Source organism: Penicillium rubens (genome assembly GCF_028828025.1).
Source record: "Penicillium rubens strain IBT 27055 chromosome Unknown utg000004l_segment0_segment0, whole genome shotgun sequence".
In the NCBI taxonomy this organism is placed as follows: domain Eukaryota; kingdom Fungi; phylum Ascomycota; class Eurotiomycetes; order Eurotiales; family Aspergillaceae; genus Penicillium; species Penicillium rubens.
This window is the reverse complement of record NW_026890602.1, coordinates 3,423,453-3,440,725: the sequence shown is the minus strand read 5'-3', so window position 1 is coordinate 3,440,725 and position 17,273 is coordinate 3,423,453. Positions and strand designations below refer to the sequence as shown.

Genomic DNA, 17,273 nt, shown 5'->3' with positions numbered 1-17,273 from the left:
GACACCTGACAAACCAGACATTAGCCTGGCTGCTATAACGCACCCCTTTAGGCCGAGCTTCATCCCCCGAAGTCGTATTTCTTGGGGGTAGATCCTGCTCCTACTCCTACTCCTATATCTAGACTATCTAGCTATACCAGACTTCGAAGTCATCTTTGTTCTAGAGAACGCCCTAGAATTTATAGAGTGTAAACGAGCCGGGATCTAGGAGACCGCTTGCCTAGGTGATGTTTTTATCTTCTCCGAGAAGGGTACTACATTCATCCACAGTGGGAGCTATAATAAAATAGGATAATGACAAATAAGACAATGCGACAGCCGCTTGTAAGACGAACTACATGGAGCCGGCTAACCGCTTATAAGGCGAGCTAGCTAAGCTATGAGACAGCCGCTTATGAGGCGAGCTACAGCGCCTTTTGGCGGCGAGAATGGTAAAGAACGATGATTTTAATGATGAAAAGCGATGCACAGATAGCTGTGTAAAAGAGAGAGCACAAATCTTCACTTAATCACTTGGCAAATACAGCCCTCTTGGTCAATATAGCTGATGTTTCATCTAGCCTTCCCCAGTCATGCGCGTCTCGGCAGGCCTGGCGGCTTAGCCGAACTGCATGACTCGTGCGATCCCTCATTTCCCTTTCGCAACGATCGATCGCCTCAGATGCGATAGCAGAGCCACTGTGTATTTGTTCAATGGCCTCCATAAGACGGTAGGCATCCAGAAGACCATGGTTAGCGGCCTCCCCACGATCTGCAACAGTCAGCGTAACCACAGTTGACTTGGATATTCAATACTTACACATAGTCATAGCATGAGCGGCGTCTCCTGCTAAAGTCACCCGGCCCCCCTGATTGTCCCATCCAAGACACTCCCAATCTGCGAGCTTGATTTCGGTGACAGGTGTCCCGACCGGAATCCGATCGACTGCCCGTTGAAGGAATGGCACAAATCCTTGCGCTCGCTGCTTCATGTTTGCCAAACGATACTCGTCAGTAGCTCCTACTTTATCTTCTGGCCCTCTCTCCGACCAGGACATGCAAATCTGTGCTCGGTACCGTTCATCTTTTGTTCCTGCCGTTCCGTTGATCTGTGGTGTCTCCAGCATCGAGAACCAGAAGAAGGTTCCAGTGGGAGGATAACATCCCTGAAAGAGCAATGGATCCATCTCTTTCAATGGTTTAATTTCCTCTGGAGTGAAGTCCACAGCGGCTCCCGTGAAATTGATACCAAGAGGTACATTTTCGAAGGCGTCTGGTCGGAGAACTTGTCGGATCATGGAGCGGCTGCCATCGATACCAACAACAAGCCTTCCTTTTACAGTGGTCTGATTATCGAATGATAGTTGTACTTGATCCGTTTCCGAAGTGTCCACACCTACCACGCGTCGTCCCCAATGAACATGATCCTCGATACCATGTAGCAAAGCGCGGCGCATCTTTTCCCGATTCACACGCCATCGGCGATTAGGGGGAATCTTGAACTTTGGCTGTCCCGTTTCGAGGTTGATGAACAGAAAATTCCCGCTGTCATTGCGTGCGACGTCTGGATCAACTTGTACATCTTGGATGCGCGCCAGGGTTTCTTGTGGCAACATCTTTTCCAAATACTCCAGGGCCCAGTGTAAGGTAATGGCCCAGCCCTGACCGCGCGCTTCAGGGTTTGCATCGCGCTCGTATATTTCGAAAGGGATGTTCTTTTGCTTCAATGCTTGGCCAAGTGTCAGACCGACAATGCCGGCGCCCACGATAAGTACAGGATCCATGGTGTGTGTTGAGATAATACCACTTCGCCATTACCGCCCTTTTTGTATCATAAATGGTGGAAGAAGGTCACCATTCCAACCTTTCCTTATCCGACTTTGTATACGTTCCCGTCGCATAGATAAAATGCGGGGTCAATCGTGTTCCTATCCGACGGCAAATCCCGACGGGTTGGTTAGCATCACTTGGAGAACTTGAGTCACCTCGGTATTCAAATAGAAGGTCATATGGACGACTGAATCTACAATATTCACCTCACAGATTCAATCATGTCGCACGAGGCTCTCAATCCCATTCATCCCTCCGTCCTCCCCCACCTTGACCCGGTGTTCGTTCAACTATACAATGAACACGTCGCAAACACGCCCGGGGGCCCAATTGATCTCGCAGTTTTACGCACAAAATATTCTGTATTGTACTCCTACGGAACTGGTCCTGCTCCGGACTGCGCGCGCATTTATGATGCCCAAGTGCCTGGTCACAACGGAGACCTGATTCCCGTTCGCGTATACGAGCCTTCCTCACCAGGGCCATGGCCAGTGCATATTGATTTCCACGGCGGAGGTAGGAATATTCATACTACAATAGTCCAAAAAGAAGAAGCTTGTGACTAACAAATTTAATAGGCTGGGGCCTAGGCGACCTTGACACGGAATCACACATTTGCAAGCACTTCTGCGTCAAAGGAAATGTCTGCGTGATTGACGTCGACTATCGCCTCGTACCCGAACACGCGTTCCCAATAGGCATTCAAGACTCGTTTGCTGCACTGCAGCACATCCACGCCCAGGGTGCGCAGCAGTTCAATATCGACCCGACCCGAATCTCTCTAGGCGGGGTCTCAGCTGGAGGCAACATCGCCCTAGTATGCGCACATCTAGCCCGTGATGCCAATATCCCCCTTAAGCTGGTAGCTGTCGGTACACCTACTGTCGACGATATCTCGAAATACAAGTCCGCAGCCGACGCGCCATGGCCCTCGATGCAGAGCATGGAGCATGCGCCAACCCTCAACTGGGCCCGACTGAAGTGGTTCGATAACCTCAAGTGGCAGAGCATTGCGTCGGAAGGGCCGACCAGAGACTCGCAGCTTGCTGCGGTGAAGTGGTATGCTAACATACTTGACGCGCCGGACTTTACTGGCCTACCCAAGACGGTCATCTATACAGCTGGGTGTGATCCGCTGCGCGACGAGGGCGAGGCCTATGCGCAGAAACTGATTGCGGGTGGAAATGAGGTTACCCAAAAGCGATTTGCTGGTGTTCCGCATCCGTTTATGCATATGGATAAAGGCAAGTCTTCCGTCCGTGGCTATAAAGAGTATGCTGACTTTCTTCTTAGACCTCTGGCAGGCGAAAGAATTTATTGATCTGACGGCAGAACATATTAAGGCTGCGTTACATTCGTGATGGGGATATAGATTGTTGGAATGCAAATTACTACTACAATAAACCTTTTGAGTGATATTTAATTTCCGGACCCGAATTTAGAGCGATGTAGTGGAGTAGGATTTAAAAATGTAACATAAAACGATCACAAATTTACCCTTACATCAAAATATCCCCAGAACGATGACATGTAAAAGCTGTTGTTCGTGTGGATCGATGTAAGAATTACATGTTGAGAAGGTATCTCTACCTGTGGTTTTATGGAGGAGTTTGCAAATCCTCAAATAATCGATCGATAGGTTGAATATTTCTGGACTGACTACGAGTGATATGTTGAATTGCAGATATATAGTTCACATATTAACGTCCCTCCATGTCGTATAGCTGCTCTGCCAAGGGGATAATTGACTGCTCTAGTCCCCGAAACTTGACTCCCAACATCTGTTGCACCTTTGATGAATCACAGGAGTAGTGTGTGTCAGCAATGCGTTTCCCGGGTTCTCCCACTGGCACACGCTGTCTATCTGGAAGTCGGGAGCGAACGATATCGGCAATTTCCTGTGTATCGTAGGATCCCTGAGTCACTAGGAACCTTTCATGCCCCGTTCCCGAGAATGTCAGGGCCTTGAGACTTGTCTCAGACAGATCTTCAACGTCAATCCAAACTTTGGAAGATAGTTATATGTCAGTTCACATTCTATCATATTACGGAAAAGACATACCGGGAGCTTTCGTGGGCGGAATTTCTCCCTCATTTCCGGCGTTTAACACTTGCCAGACAATCTGATTGCTAGCATTGAGCTGAGATAGAGATGACATTGGATGGATCATTCGACCAAACACCATTCCAGGACACAGAGTAACGAGTTGGTATTGCACGCAGTTATCACGAACATAATCCCAAGCAGCGCGCTCAGCGACAACCTTCGAAGCACGATATGCGACAGGCTGGAATTGGTCAGCGATGCACACACAAGACAGAAGAATCGCGAGAATGAGTACTTACCACAGCAGCAGCATTCACTCCCTCCTCATATGTCAACGGACACCAATCTTTCTCGGTATACACTGACCCCGGCTGCAAGCCAAGACTAGCGTCATAGACACTAGCAAAACTGGACATGATCACCACCCGTCGGATAGTAGAATGCTGTTTAGCGGCTTCACACACGACCTGTGTACCTCGAACCGCAGGGATCATCAATTTCTCTTCAAATTCCCCCGGTACAGCATCGTAGTTAAAAGCCGAAGCCAAGTGTAGGATAGCCTGACAGCCTTGCAGTGTTGCAGAGAAAGCCTGTAAATCGGTGGGATCTGGCACGACGACCAGTTCGAGGTGAGAGAGATTTTGAACACCTGCCAAAGCGAGCGCGTTGCGCGTGTCATATGCCTTCTGGGAAGAGCGTACTGTTGCCCGAACGCGGTAGTTGGATCGCAGGAGAGTCGCGATGCAGTGGGCAGCAATGAAGCCGTTGCCGCCTGTCACCAGTACCAATGATGTGGGGTCGATAGGAGCCATTTTCGATTAGACTTGATGTAATTAAAAGGCGGCAGAGACAGGATTAGTTATAGGTAATTATAAGTGAACAGTCGGTTGGGTTTATGTTTACCCTGAGATCGGAGCTGCTTGCGCCGCCGTCGGATAGATAGTGTGACGCCTGGCACCGATGACATTTCGCACACGACTCATTCCGCGTCTGGGGGCCAAGTGAATCATCGGGAATGCAAATTCAGTTGGATAAATCAGTGCTTGGCCACAAATAAAACTATGGGAATTACAGCAGCTGTGTAAATTGAATCATCTACAGAGAGGATAGAAGTATAGTTCAATATAGTTCGGCCTCTAGGACCAACGCGCTTCAGTAACGAATATGTTAATATACATAGCGGAAATTCTCGTCGTCATGAACATCAAGTACTGTCCGCTTCTCAGCCAAACGTGTTTCTACGCGACTACGTGCCGGCGTGCCCAGTCGATCTGCGGTGGAGTTGCGCTTCCCATATACAATGCGCAAAGCAGTGGAGACGACGATGGCGGCAGCATTTGCAGCGACAATGGTGATCTTTGCAGGAATATACCTGTTGCAACAATAAGCTATATCCATGTTGATCAATCAGATTTCATGGCTTACCGAGGAGCATCCTTTGCCTGGAAGGTTTGAGGTCCAATAATGTTCGCAATGCTGAATGCAGCAGATACGAGGGCCGCACCAGAAACCTATAATAGTCAGTACAGAACTGCATGGGATGGTGTGGATGAGGTGGTATACCTTCATTGTGTATCCCTTGAAATTTGCACCTGTCCAAGCAAAAATCAAGGCCAGAGGGGCGACAGTCTATTTGGATTAGCCGTGGACTTGCTTGGATTAACCAAATACATACCGTGTTGACCAGATAGATACCAGCTAAGGAACCGCCTTGATTCCCAGCGGGGAGAAAAGACATCAAACAAGACCCCAGTAGTGTTGGAAGCAGTAGCAAGTCAATTGCGAGCCATCGCGAAAATCCCTTTGAGATTGCGTACGTAGAAACCATAGTGGCCACAATACTCACAACACCAGAAGGCATGTTCAGTAATGCACTTTCCTCGGAGGTATATCCGAAGTCTTTTATCAGGATGGCAGAGAAAGTTGTAATCACACTACTTGGGAATGTGATGAGGATAGTAAGCAAGACGAGAAGCCAAGTCTGGAGGTCTCCAAATGCTTCAAGAACCGATCGCAACCGGAAGACTTTGACACCCACGCCAGCTTGATCGTCAGTTAGTCGCTGTGCAATGCGTCGCTTTTCTGAATCATTGAGAAACTTGGCTTCATCCGGAGTGTTAGGGAGAAAGAAGATGACAAGCAACGAAACCAAGATATTGACAACACCAATGACGACGAACATAATACGCCAGCCACCGAAAGACATATTTACCGGGGCTTGTTGAGCAGCAAACGAGATGAGCCCGCCAACGAGCTGCCCGGCGCCTAAGCCACAGTACCAGAACCCGTAACGTGGTGTCGATTCCGCACGAACGTACCACATGCTCGTATACATTGTGAGAGAGGGTGCTGGAAAGGAGTTAGTTAGCGCGTAATTGTGGGCTATTTTCTGGATTATCTCACCGATGACGGCCTCCATTAATCCCAAGAGGATTCTCAAGGCGAGCATGTGGGAAAAGTTCTTCGCAGCAGAGGAACAGCACAAAATGATACCCCAGCAGAAAACATTGACCCCAAGCACTTTTATCACTGGAAACCGCTGCAAAAGAGCTCCCTGGGGAATCTCTGCCACGGCATATGCAATGAAGAAGGCCGTTGCTAACCAGGAGAAATCATTGCCGGTCATCCCTAAGTCATCCTGCAATCCCATCACGTTTGCGTACTTGAACTTGTCAGCTGGTATCACATTAGTGTCATAGAGCTGGTGTACATACGTTGATGGATATCTTGTCAATCATCTGCAAGAAGTAAGTCATGAACATAAGGGGCAGAATGTGCCAGTCAAGCTTGCGAAGCAACTTCTTGTCGTCCATTGCAATGCTTCCCAGAGCACAATCCTCAGCAGGGTCATATTTATCAGCCAGTTTGATGTTTTTATCCATCATTTCGGTTGCTTTGAAGGGGTAAATAATATGTGAGAACCTGGGTACACCAATCCAAGCATATTATCGGTTGGTGGATTGGCTTTATGAACGAGCTGAGATGGAATGTCAGCCTTCGCAAGATAACAGCTCAACAAGTTGTCCAAACCTTCTTTCTCCGCATGATGATATCCTTGCAGCCACTGGCGTGTCTGCGTCAAAGTAAAAATACAAAATGGCAAAGATCAGCAGTGGAGAAGCCAAGGGATGCAACCGTCGGATAGATAAAGGCCCTCGCCGTCGCTTATCGCGAGATACCAGAGGAGAAGCCGAAACAAGTGAGACGATGCGATCCGACGTAGTTGAGAGAACATGCGATAGAAGTATATATTATGAGAGATGAAGAGGTGTCTCATGGGTTGTAGGACCATCCCTGATTCAAGTCATCATGCCCTCTCGCACCGACTCGCCTCTTGAAGTTGCAATTATCGGCGCCGGCCTCGGTGGTCTCGCAGCCGCTGTGGCACTGCGTCGTCAAGGCCATGCCGTCACCGTTTTTGAGAGATATGATTTTGCGGGCGAAGTTGGCGCATCGCTTAGTGCGGCGTCGAACGGATCTCGCTTCTTGGAAGAATGGGGAGTCGACGTAAAGGCAGCGAAGCCGGTATGTCTCGGATAATCTGGCGAGGGAAAAAAACTAATGCTTGGACAAGGTTATTCTTAAACAACTTATAATGCACAATTGGTCCGATGGTGAGGTGCAAAGCACATACCCGCTTGGCGATTACAAGTCCAAGTTCGGCACAGTAAGGCTCGACTATGAAGTCAAGGAACAGTTGACGCTGATAGGGGATAGGATTACAACAACTTTCACCGCATTGACATCCACAAACAACTCCTCAAGTCGGCATTCGAGGCGCCCGGTGAGGGTCCAAAGTGCGAATTGAAGGTGAACTTCAAGGCGACCGATGTTAATGCGGAGGACGGTGTTATCCAATTCGAGAATGGCGCTACAGCGTCAGCGGATATTATTGTGGCCGCTGATGGTATCCGGGTACGGCCGAAGAATTGAAACATTGACGTTTCGAAGCTGACGTTTGAGATACCAGTCTCTCACACGAAAGCAGATCGGGATCACACCAGACTTTGAGATGTCCACCTCGTGCTGCTACCGATGCATTATCGGGGCTGATAAACTCCGGTCTCTCGGTCTAGAGGATTATATCTCAAATGAGGCCATCGAGTACTGGGGCGGAATGGGAATCAACAAGATTGTCATGTCGCCCTGCAGCAACGGTGAAGTCGTGAGCTGCTACTGCTTCTACCCAGCATCCCACAATAATGTCCGTGAAGATGGCTGGAACATTAGTGCTTCGCCGCAGCAGTTGGTCGAAACCTTCCCAGATCTCGATCCAAGAATGAAGACCTTGATGCTAAATGCCGAGGATATCAAGATGTGGCGATGTAAGATACGCACTTTTCGATGCAACAATTCAGTGCTGACATATAGTCCAGTGTATAAGCACCAGCCCTATCCTTACTGGGTGAAAGGCAAGGTTTGCCTTCTTGGGGATGCCGGTGAGTGTCTTTTATTGATTCGAAAGGCCGGAATGGACTAACATGCTTCTAGCCCATCCCATGATGCCTGATCAATCACAAGGCTCCTGTATGGCCTTTGAGGATGCCGGGGCCCTGGGTCTTGTCTTTCACAAGAATTTCAGGGAGGAGTATGGGGCCTCAGAAGGACTTGCTCTTTACGAAAAGATGCGGAAAGAGAGGGCTACGCGCGTACAGGAAGCGAGCTTCAGAGCTCGTGAGAACCTCAACGAGCGGATTGGTTGGAGCTCATCTATAGACCGACCAGACAAGTTGACTATCGAGGAGGTTTGCGGATACAACATGAAAGATCATCTGGCGGAGCTGGTTAGAGATCGAGGGGTAGCCAGGATGTGATTTGATATTGCTTGGAACTTCCTTTGTACGTGCTTCTAGTAGACGAAATGCAATGTATCTTTCAAAATATAACTATCCATCATCCTAAATGTACACCACACGCGAAGGGTAGGCGAAATCTAGACAAAGACTACACCAGGAAACTGACTATATCGTACAGAAGCCCAGTTCGCATTTGGAGCATTGTCTCCACCCTTCCAAACAGTCTCCAACAGTTGGCGTGCATGGTGGATGTGGGTAAACCCCAACGTATTTTCCATCACCATCAGCCGCTCTTTCACGATCATTCGGCGCTCGACGCTAATACTACTGGATCCAGCAATGACAAGCGGGAAAAGCAAACACCCCTCGACCCTGCTAGCATATGGGATTTGCTGTACAGAGTCAAGGATAGTGACAACCGATCTCTCCACTAATTCATGCATGAGATCATAGCCCTCAACAATTTGGTGTAGCCGAAGACGGATCGCCCATTCAAAGGCAGTAGTAGCGCGGTCAGTGTCCGACGCAGGATCAACAAACAAAATTTCAGAATCGTAATCAGCGCGCCACTCATTAATTCGATTTTCAATGTGCGCCGCTGCTGCTCGGAAGCCAATTTCTGATAGCTCATCAATGCGCCTGCTGCGATGATTGGCCAAGAGATTGACCATTCCCAACAAATCGAATAACGCAGGCGAAATACCATATATGGCATCTGTGGATTTGCTGCTGTCAAGCTCCGGTACACTGCTGCGTCGGAAAGAGCTCGTGAGTTCCGTCATGCTGTCGCTGTTTTGCAGCAGAGGTGCCTTGCAACGAGAGATGGTCGACATGGAATCCAAATAGCGAAATAAACTGACGCAGAATGCCCACTCATCCGATGAAACCAGCGACTGGAAGGGGGTGGATTTCAGGATTACACTAGCAGCCTTCAGATGCCATTTCCAGACACGGGACGTGCCATCGATCAACTCGGTTAAACATAGCAAGAGCACTGTAGCACATGCTTCGAAAATAGACTGCCTATCCGAGCAACCCAGTAGCTGATTTACTTGGGTTAATGCTGGAAAATATCAGCCAATAGTAGAACCCCGGACAATGGAGACATCCTACCTTTGCCTTGGCGATTCAGAGCACTTCCCCAGATAGCCGGATGGACCCTCTTCCAGTGACAGCCACTTAAACTCAAAATAACACTCGTGACCGTATCGGAACCTGCCGCCAGGGGTAATAACGTGACAAGGAATGGATTCCGATCCGAATCATGAGATCGACAGAGCGCCCTTGATACGACACGGATATAGTGGTTAAATAGTGACCTGTCTTCCTCCGTGCGCAGATGTGGATTCACTGAAACAGGCGACAGGTCCAAGGGCAAAGCTACAGAGTTCTGCCTTGGGAATGGGTGAGGGAAGAGCGTGGCAATGAATTCCTCTGCTTCACAGGGGCTAATGGGGCTAAGCATGGACGGACCACCATCGGGGTCATTAATCGGATCTGTATCAGCAGGTTCCGTCGCATCGGAGGTAGGAGAACAAGAAGCAACGACTGTGGGGCTGTGTAATTCGACTTCTGGTGTACTTTCTCGCCACTGACATCGGATATTCAGACGGCGGCAGTCACTGCAGGTAGGACGACATTCATCGCATTTCTTTTTCCTAAATCCGATCAGCTTCCGACGGAAGGAATCATAACCTCCAGTAGCTTACCTTGCCTTGCAGGAGAGACAGCCGCCGCGGGACCGCGATGCACGGGGCCGTCGGGTGGGCGTATCCCTACCGGAACTAGCTGGTTTGCAGGCATGGCCCAGACCTGTAGCCAAGATATTAATTCTTGATGCGGGATGTCTCAATACAGGGACGGGATGCATACGCTTGCAGCGCTCGCAAGGAAGCCTGCCATCGCATCGTTGCTTCTACTATCATAGATTAGAGCCAGACAAATATTCACCGAAGGTTAGGTGCACTGACGATACGAGAGCAACGGGCACAGACACGACGACTAGGGGTGCTCATTTTCGTGATGAAGGGTAGTCACAGGCAAGAAGAGAACTCAGATCCGACGGTTTGCCCTTCTTATCGGAGCCTTCCGACTTGATAAGAAGTGCCTCCTCCAATCATTTGGTTGCGATACAAGTACCAGACTGGAAGTAACCGAAGTGCGGGGAAACAAGGCCGTTGGTCTAATCTGGTTTAGCGTTCCCCGGATTTCTGCCGAGTTTCCAAAAAGTTACATTGTTACTTACCTAGGTACCTAGTTAGGGACGTACCTAGGTACGTAGGTAACGTCCACGGGTATTTCACAGCCAGAGATCTGACCTTGGAAGCTGCACGCACAAGTGAGGTCAATATCCTATGCCCGACATCAATTATCTGCAAAAGCTTGAGCTCTACTATAGAAACGTCTACAAAGCGGAGGTAAATGGTTCAGTTAGAGTAATATAGGACGGCAATTGAAATTTTCTGTCTCTAGGAGTGTATCTTTTTATTTACGACAGTAATTGGATAAATCGCTATATCACAGCCCCAGCGCACAGTACCAAAGAGATACCAGTAACCAACTACTTACGAGCTACGTTGTCTGAACAACCAGGTATCGAGTATCTGAATACGAATCGGATCCTCTGATCCCAGGACAAAGAGGAGGGAAACAGGATATATTCTTTACATGTAAACAGAGGGTAAACAAATAGCTTGGTGGAAATGTAAAAAAAAGGCATTCGGCGGATAGTCTACCTCAGCATCTTCAGCGTCATTATCCAATCAAACGTACTAGTACTAGTATCCTAACCAACCACACCGAACCCAAGTAATAGTCAGTATTGCTGATAAATCAGCTAGTAGGGACCGTAATGAACACACTGTGGCCCTTTACAAGCCAACGACGAGAGAGAGAGGAGATGGGCATGAAGTGATCAACAAAAACATATCATGACCATGCGTTTAATATATTTATCTACTCCAGTAGAGCTATCTAGTATAGTTTCATGGAGCCAAGTGGAGAAGAACCTAAAAGCCACAAAATGTGCCAAAGGGAATACTAAATAAGCAAAGTCTCAATCCAATATGAAACATGAAGACCCCAGGAGGAGAACGTGGCGACATGAAGCTGCGAAGACAGGTGCCGGCACCAACGTTGTACCGCAGTGCTTCCGTTCCGAAGTTACTTCCGACCCGAGCAATAGGGAGCTGCGCCCGGGCCGGCCAAAAAATGCACTTACATAATCGTTCTAATGGTACCTAGGTAAAGAGAAATTACAACCCCTGAATTCCCCAAATCCCTAGTCGTGATAGGACTGTAACAAATATATCGAATTAAAACCCCTAATAGAGAACTGATGGGATGGAGTGACCTAATCAGACTTCACGACCTCGGAATCTCGGGAGTATCCCGGAACCTTTTTTTCAAGCATCCCGAACTGCACAGGTGGAACCCGACAATTCTATTGGTGATATAATCCCTAGGTAGGCCGAGCACTCCGTATATCTTCCCGAGAGCAAATAGTCGGCATAATGCAATAGCAATGGTCTCGATAACATGGACTAACTGGCCCATGCTCCACCAACATGTCTAAGTATAAGCCAATCGGATTTCTTAACTCGGATGTCTAACGGAATAAGCCTTTCGGGCCCTAAAATTGGGTCTCGGAATATATGCCTCTAGTATCACAATCATAGGAGCTATCACACAGCTCCACCATATGTAGCGGTAATAGAAAACTGCTGGTCTGCCCAGTTAGGCCAGTACTTTATGCTCAGACCGAACTTTACTCAAACGCACCAATTTCAACCACCCAGGAGCTAGAGACTTCATCTGTCGGAAGCGCAAGATGTCGGAGACCTCAGTAAGTACTTAATCGGAAGTGGATTTGGACAAAAGCAAAAAGAAGTCGAAGAATCTTCTCACATAATGAACGCACACTCAATTGATCAGCGGTACTAACTATATGTAGGAATCACCTGAGAGGAAGATACAAGACAGGGAAATTCCTGTCTATCGCCCCAATGGACGCAGTCTTGGCATACTATTCTCCAACATTACTGCGCTTGGGGGAGGAAATAGCTCTCAGACAGTGTCCGATCTTCAGAAGATCCTGACCGACATTGTCATGTGGCCCATCAAGATCGTTCGTCAATTGACCCAGGGCGAGGCTCATATGGCGTCTAGCATTGTGGAAGATGTCAGCGGTGTCATTTTCCCAGGTGAACTGATGCTGGTACTTGGCCGCCCTGGGGCGGGCTGTTCAACAGTTCTGCGCCTGATTGCCAACCAGAGAGAAACCTACCAAGACGTGCATGGCTGTGTCGAATACGGCGGTCTTTCGTCTGCTGAGATGCGAACGCGCTATCGCTCCGAAGTCCTGTACTGTGCAGAGGATGACATCCATTTCGCCAATCTGTCCGTCAAAGACACCATGGATTTCGCGATGCGGGTGCGCAAGCCCTACGAGCACCATGAGCCCGTTACCCAATTCTCCCAAAACATGACAGATAGTATCTTGGCGTCGTTGGGGCTATCTCATACAAAAAATACAATCGTGGGAGACGCTTTTACCCGTGGAGTCTCAGGCGGAGAGAGGAGACGAATTTCGTTGGCCGAAGTGCTTGCTGTCAACCCAGTCCTCGCATCCTGGGATAACCCAATCCGAGGTCTAGACAGTTCCTCGGCACTGAGTTTCCTTGACCTCTTGAGAGCCATGTCCCGACAGACAGGGATGGCTAGCGCAGTGACAATCTACCAAGCGTCCGAAGCTATGTACGAGTTCTTTGATCGCGTCATGCTCATGTACGAAGGAAAGATGATTTTCTGTGGTCCCGCCACCCGAGCGAAGGAATACTTTATTGCGCTCGGCTTTAGCTGCCCCGAGAGGCAAACCACTGCAGATTTTCTCACGGCAGTCACTTCTCCCAGTGAACGCGTTTTCCAAGATACCTATACTGGCCCGCGTTACGAGACAGCCGAGGCACTTGCTCGGGCGTTCCGCAATAGCAAAGAGTACCAGCAGTTACAAGAGGAGATGAAACGGTACTCGGAGCAAGTCGCTTCGGACCAAAGTATCACCTGCAGTTTTGAAGAAGAAGTCCGGAGAACGCGGTCCAGGTTCGTGTCAAAATCTTCAAGTGAGATATCTTCCATCTGGACACAATCTCTGGCTACCTCGCGCCGCCAGTATCAGTTGATCTGGAGAGACTGGTCCACACTTCTCACGGTCCTCGTTCTAACTGCTGTCAACGCGGTAATCGCTTCGTCCGCATATTACATGGCACCAAAGACTGCAACTGGCTCTTTTGAGCGCAGTGGTGCTCTGTTCTTCTCGCTTGTTTACTTTACTCTCAACGCGTTGACCGAGGTCCCCAAAACCATTCAAAGCCGCGCTATTCTGCTCAAGCAGCATCGCATGGGATATCTGCACCCAGTCTCTTTTGTGATTGCCTTGGCTATAGCGGAAGTTCCAGTCACTGCCCTACAGTCAATTGTGTTCGCGTGTTGTTACTATTTCACTATTGGATTGGAGAAGACTGCAGGGAGCTTTTGGATATTTGTCCTGATCGTGTTTGTCCACTTCACGAGCATATCGACTCTGTTCCGTATGCTTGGTGCCTGGTCCCCCAACCTCAATATCGGGTTATTGATGGCTGGATGTGCGGTGCCTATGGTCTGTCTATATACGGGATATGCACCCCCGGTACCAACCATGCACCGTTGGGGATCATGGATCCGACGCATTTCACCTACTCCATTCGGTATGGAAGCTTTGATGGGTAACGAATACTCGGATATTACGCTTCATTGCTCCCCCGATCAATTGATTCCTCACGGACCCGGGTACGATGACATTCACAACCAGGGCTGCCCTATGGCTGGGGCGCACATGGGATCAGCAGAAGTCTCTGGGAAGACCTATCTGACCAGTCAGTACGGATTCCATGCAGAAAACATCTGGCGTGACTTTGGAATTATCCTCGTCATGTGGTTTATCTATTTCGTGTTGACGGCAGTGGGCCTCAGCGTCATGACTCGTGAATCCAGTGCGTCCAACGGACGTGTATACAAACGAGGTGCCACCTCCGGGGTACATGATCCGAGAACCAACGACGTTGAAAACCAAGCGGAGGGGGAAATAAAACCGAAGGCAAATTCTTCAGCTAGCTCCCTCACTGAACAAGTCGCCGATGTCACTGTTGCTGAGCCGGTTTCGGGTGAAGGTGTTTTTGTTTTCAAAGATGTCAACTATTTTGTCAAGGTCGCTGGCGAGGAGCGCCAGCTACTGAACGATGTCACAGGATATGTCAAACCAGGGCAGCTGACCGCACTTATGGGGGCCTCCGGCGCTGGAAAGTCAACTCTACTCGAAACGATATCCGGTCGGAAGAGCGAAGGCCGGACTGAAGGCAGCCTGCTATTTGACAACCGGTACCTTGACAATACTTTCTCTCGGTCTTGTGGTTTCTGTATGCAGCAGGACGTTCATGAACCCTTGGCTACCGTGCGGGAGGCACTGAGCTTCTCAGCCTTCATGCGTCAAACCGCGGAAACGACACCCGAGCAGAAGCTTGAAGATGTCGACAAAATTCTGGAGCTGCTCGAGCTTGATACCATTTCCGATGCTCTTGTAGGTTCTCTCGGGGTTGAAGAGCGAAAGCGGGTGACCATTGGAGTTGAACTGTGTGCTCGACCTTCGGCCCTTCTTTTCCTGGATGAGGTAAGATATCTTTTTTCAACGTCCTTTCTTGGCCTTACGAGAGATCTGAACTGACTAGATTCTCTGTACAGCCCACGTCAGGCTTAGATAGTCAAGCTGCCCACTCAATCGTCACATTCCTCCGAAAGATTGCCGGACAGGGCGTTCCCATCGTTTGTACCATTCATCAACCGTCAAGCATTATCTTTGAGATGTTTGACCACACTCTAATCCTGGCCCCTGGCGGTCGGACCGTGTACTTTGGAGAGACAAGAGAGCGACTGAATGAATACTTTGCGCGGAATGGTGCAGCGATGAGTCCGTTCGCCAACCCAGCCGAGTTTGTCATTACAACTGTTGCTGCCAGCGGTCAGGATCCCAATGGGACGGACTGGTCACAATTATGGCGCAACTCGCCAGAGTTTCAAAAACTACACAAGTTTGTTTCCGGCCTTATTCAGAATGCACCGTCCTCTTCAGAAGGTCAAGTGCAGCTCGCTCCATCGAAAAACACCAAAGAATTTGCATTGCCGCTAGCCAGCCAGGTCATCCATGTGACTACACGCCATTGGATCTCGGTGTGGCGCAATGGAGCATACAATTTCAGCAAGCTCTTCAAACAGATCTTCTTCCAACTTATCGTTGCGTTCACCTTTTTCAAGGTGGGTAAAGATGTCAACGGCCTCCAGAATCATGCACTTGCCTTTCTTATCGCCTGTTGGGTGATCCCTGCGCTTGCTGCGGACCTACAGGATATTTGGTTCCAAAAATGGGCCATCTTTGAGGCGCGGGAGCGGAACGGCATATACGACTACAAAGCTCTGTTGATTGCGCTCATTGCCGTCGAGACGCCATGGCAAATTGTAAGCTTCACATTGATCTTCTTTTGCAGCTACTGGACGGTTGGCTATGCCAATACTACATCAATCGGTGGCTTTGTTTACTTCATGACTCTGCTGTTGTCCTTATTCGGCACCGGGTTTTGTTTCCTTGTGGCAGCTCTTTTCCCTAATCCGACAATGGCCGGATATGCAACCTCTGTGTTTTGGGTCGTCCTGATGATGTTCAACGGCATTGTCACTCCACAAAGCGTGTTGAACAGCTTCTACCGCCCTTGGATCATCTGGGCTGATCCTATGCGATACTATTTTGGAGCCATCGTCTCGTCAGTGCTGCATAACACCGAGGCTGTCTGTAAACAAAAAGATTTCGCCACCTTTCATCCACCGTCTGGCCAGACCTGTGGTGAATACATGCATAACTACACCTCCTCGAATCCGGGGTATTTAGTAGACCCATCCGCTACTTCGTTGTGTCAGTATTGCCCCTACTCAGATGGGGATGATTACTCCAAAACCCTGGGTTTCATCTATGACGATAGATGGAGGGATTGGGCCGTCTTCTTGGCCTTCTGCCTGACGAATCTTGCTCTCATCTTCTTTATTTCTTGGCTCACCAGAGTGCAAATTCGACGGTGGCGGAAGTAGAGACATATCAGGAACGCATTCATTGCTCGCCAACTGAGGCCTGTTCAGCCTCACCTCCTTGGTGCATTGCAACCCAAACTTCTCTGTGTGCCCATTGCATTACTTTCCACCTTCACTTGTCTGTTTGATACTTTCTTTTTAGACCTAGACCTCGATGTCGGGGTATTCTAGATTACTTGTCCCGCCGTCATTCGTTTCTCTTCCACGAGCACTTAGAATGAGCAGGTGTTACGCTGATATATTTAGACAAAATAGGAATTGCTAGACTTTAGATTATGGTTATTTGACATCAGGGGTTAGAAATAGCCACGGGCTCAAATTCCGTCGATTTAAATGAAAGAATAAACGCCAATTTAAAGCCATATAAACTGTCAACAGAGATCGCATAATGAAAATGGTATAGGAGTAGGTCGAGAACTAGGCCATGAGAAGGCTATAATCATTCTATATCA

At 48.8% G+C, this 17,273-nt stretch overlaps 7 protein-coding genes across 7 annotated transcripts; 3 read left to right on the top strand and 4 right to left on the bottom strand.

The window, feature by feature from the left end:
* Positions 1–509: 509 nt before the first annotated feature.
* N7525_011260 (FAD-dependent oxidoreductase) lies at positions 510–1,763 on the bottom strand (the record flags this gene model as incomplete). Its single annotated transcript, XM_002560885.1, has 2 exons — positions 510–751; positions 800–1,763. The coding sequence occupies 2 exons, from the start codon at positions 1,761–1,763 to the stop codon at positions 510–512; spliced, it is 1,206 nt and encodes a 401-aa protein (XP_002560931.1).
* Positions 1,764–2,030: 267 nt separating this feature from the next.
* Positions 2,031–3,170, top strand: N7525_011259 (alpha/beta hydrolase; the record flags this gene model as incomplete). Its single annotated transcript, XM_061215413.1, has 3 exons — positions 2,031–2,325; positions 2,388–3,020; positions 3,103–3,170. 3 exons carry the CDS (start codon positions 2,031–2,033, stop codon positions 3,168–3,170), a joined length of 996 nt encoding a protein of 331 aa, XP_061067925.1.
* Positions 3,171–3,509: 339 nt separating this feature from the next.
* N7525_011258 (uncharacterized protein) lies at positions 3,510–4,668 on the bottom strand (the record flags this gene model as incomplete). Its single annotated transcript, XM_002560883.2, has 3 exons — positions 3,510–3,814; positions 3,872–4,097; positions 4,156–4,668. The coding sequence occupies 3 exons, from the start codon at positions 4,666–4,668 to the stop codon at positions 3,510–3,512; spliced, it is 1,044 nt and encodes a 347-aa protein (XP_002560929.2).
* Positions 4,669–5,023: 355 nt separating this feature from the next.
* On the bottom strand, positions 5,024–6,741 carry N7525_011257 (uncharacterized protein; the record flags this gene model as incomplete). The annotated part of the gene is made up of 6 exons (XM_002560882.1): positions 5,024–5,228; positions 5,282–5,367; positions 5,420–5,485; positions 5,532–6,205; positions 6,260–6,518; positions 6,571–6,741. 6 exons carry the CDS (start codon positions 6,739–6,741, stop codon positions 5,024–5,026), a joined length of 1,461 nt encoding a protein of 486 aa, XP_002560928.1.
* A 424-nt stretch (positions 6,742–7,165) lies between these two features.
* On the top strand, positions 7,166–8,670 carry N7525_011256 (uncharacterized protein; the record flags this gene model as incomplete). Its single annotated transcript, XM_002560881.1, has 6 exons — positions 7,166–7,381; positions 7,431–7,523; positions 7,574–7,771; positions 7,827–8,181; positions 8,233–8,295; positions 8,348–8,670. The coding sequence occupies 6 exons, from the start codon at positions 7,166–7,168 to the stop codon at positions 8,668–8,670; spliced, it is 1,248 nt and encodes a 415-aa protein (XP_002560927.1).
* Positions 8,671–8,789: 119 nt separating this feature from the next.
* On the bottom strand, positions 8,790–10,667 carry N7525_011255 (uncharacterized protein; the record flags this gene model as incomplete). Its single annotated transcript, XM_002560880.2, has 5 exons — positions 8,790–9,715; positions 9,766–10,310; positions 10,362–10,464; positions 10,525–10,567; positions 10,623–10,667. 5 exons carry the CDS (start codon positions 10,665–10,667, stop codon positions 8,790–8,792), a joined length of 1,662 nt encoding a protein of 553 aa, XP_002560926.2.
* Positions 10,668–12,481: 1,814 nt separating this feature from the next.
* Positions 12,482–16,821, top strand: N7525_011254 (uncharacterized protein; the record flags this gene model as incomplete). Its single annotated transcript, XM_002560879.1, has 3 exons — positions 12,482–12,496; positions 12,605–15,355; positions 15,427–16,821. The coding sequence occupies 3 exons, from the start codon at positions 12,482–12,484 to the stop codon at positions 16,819–16,821; spliced, it is 4,161 nt and encodes a 1,386-aa protein (XP_002560925.1).
* Positions 16,822–17,273: the final 452 nt, after the last annotated feature.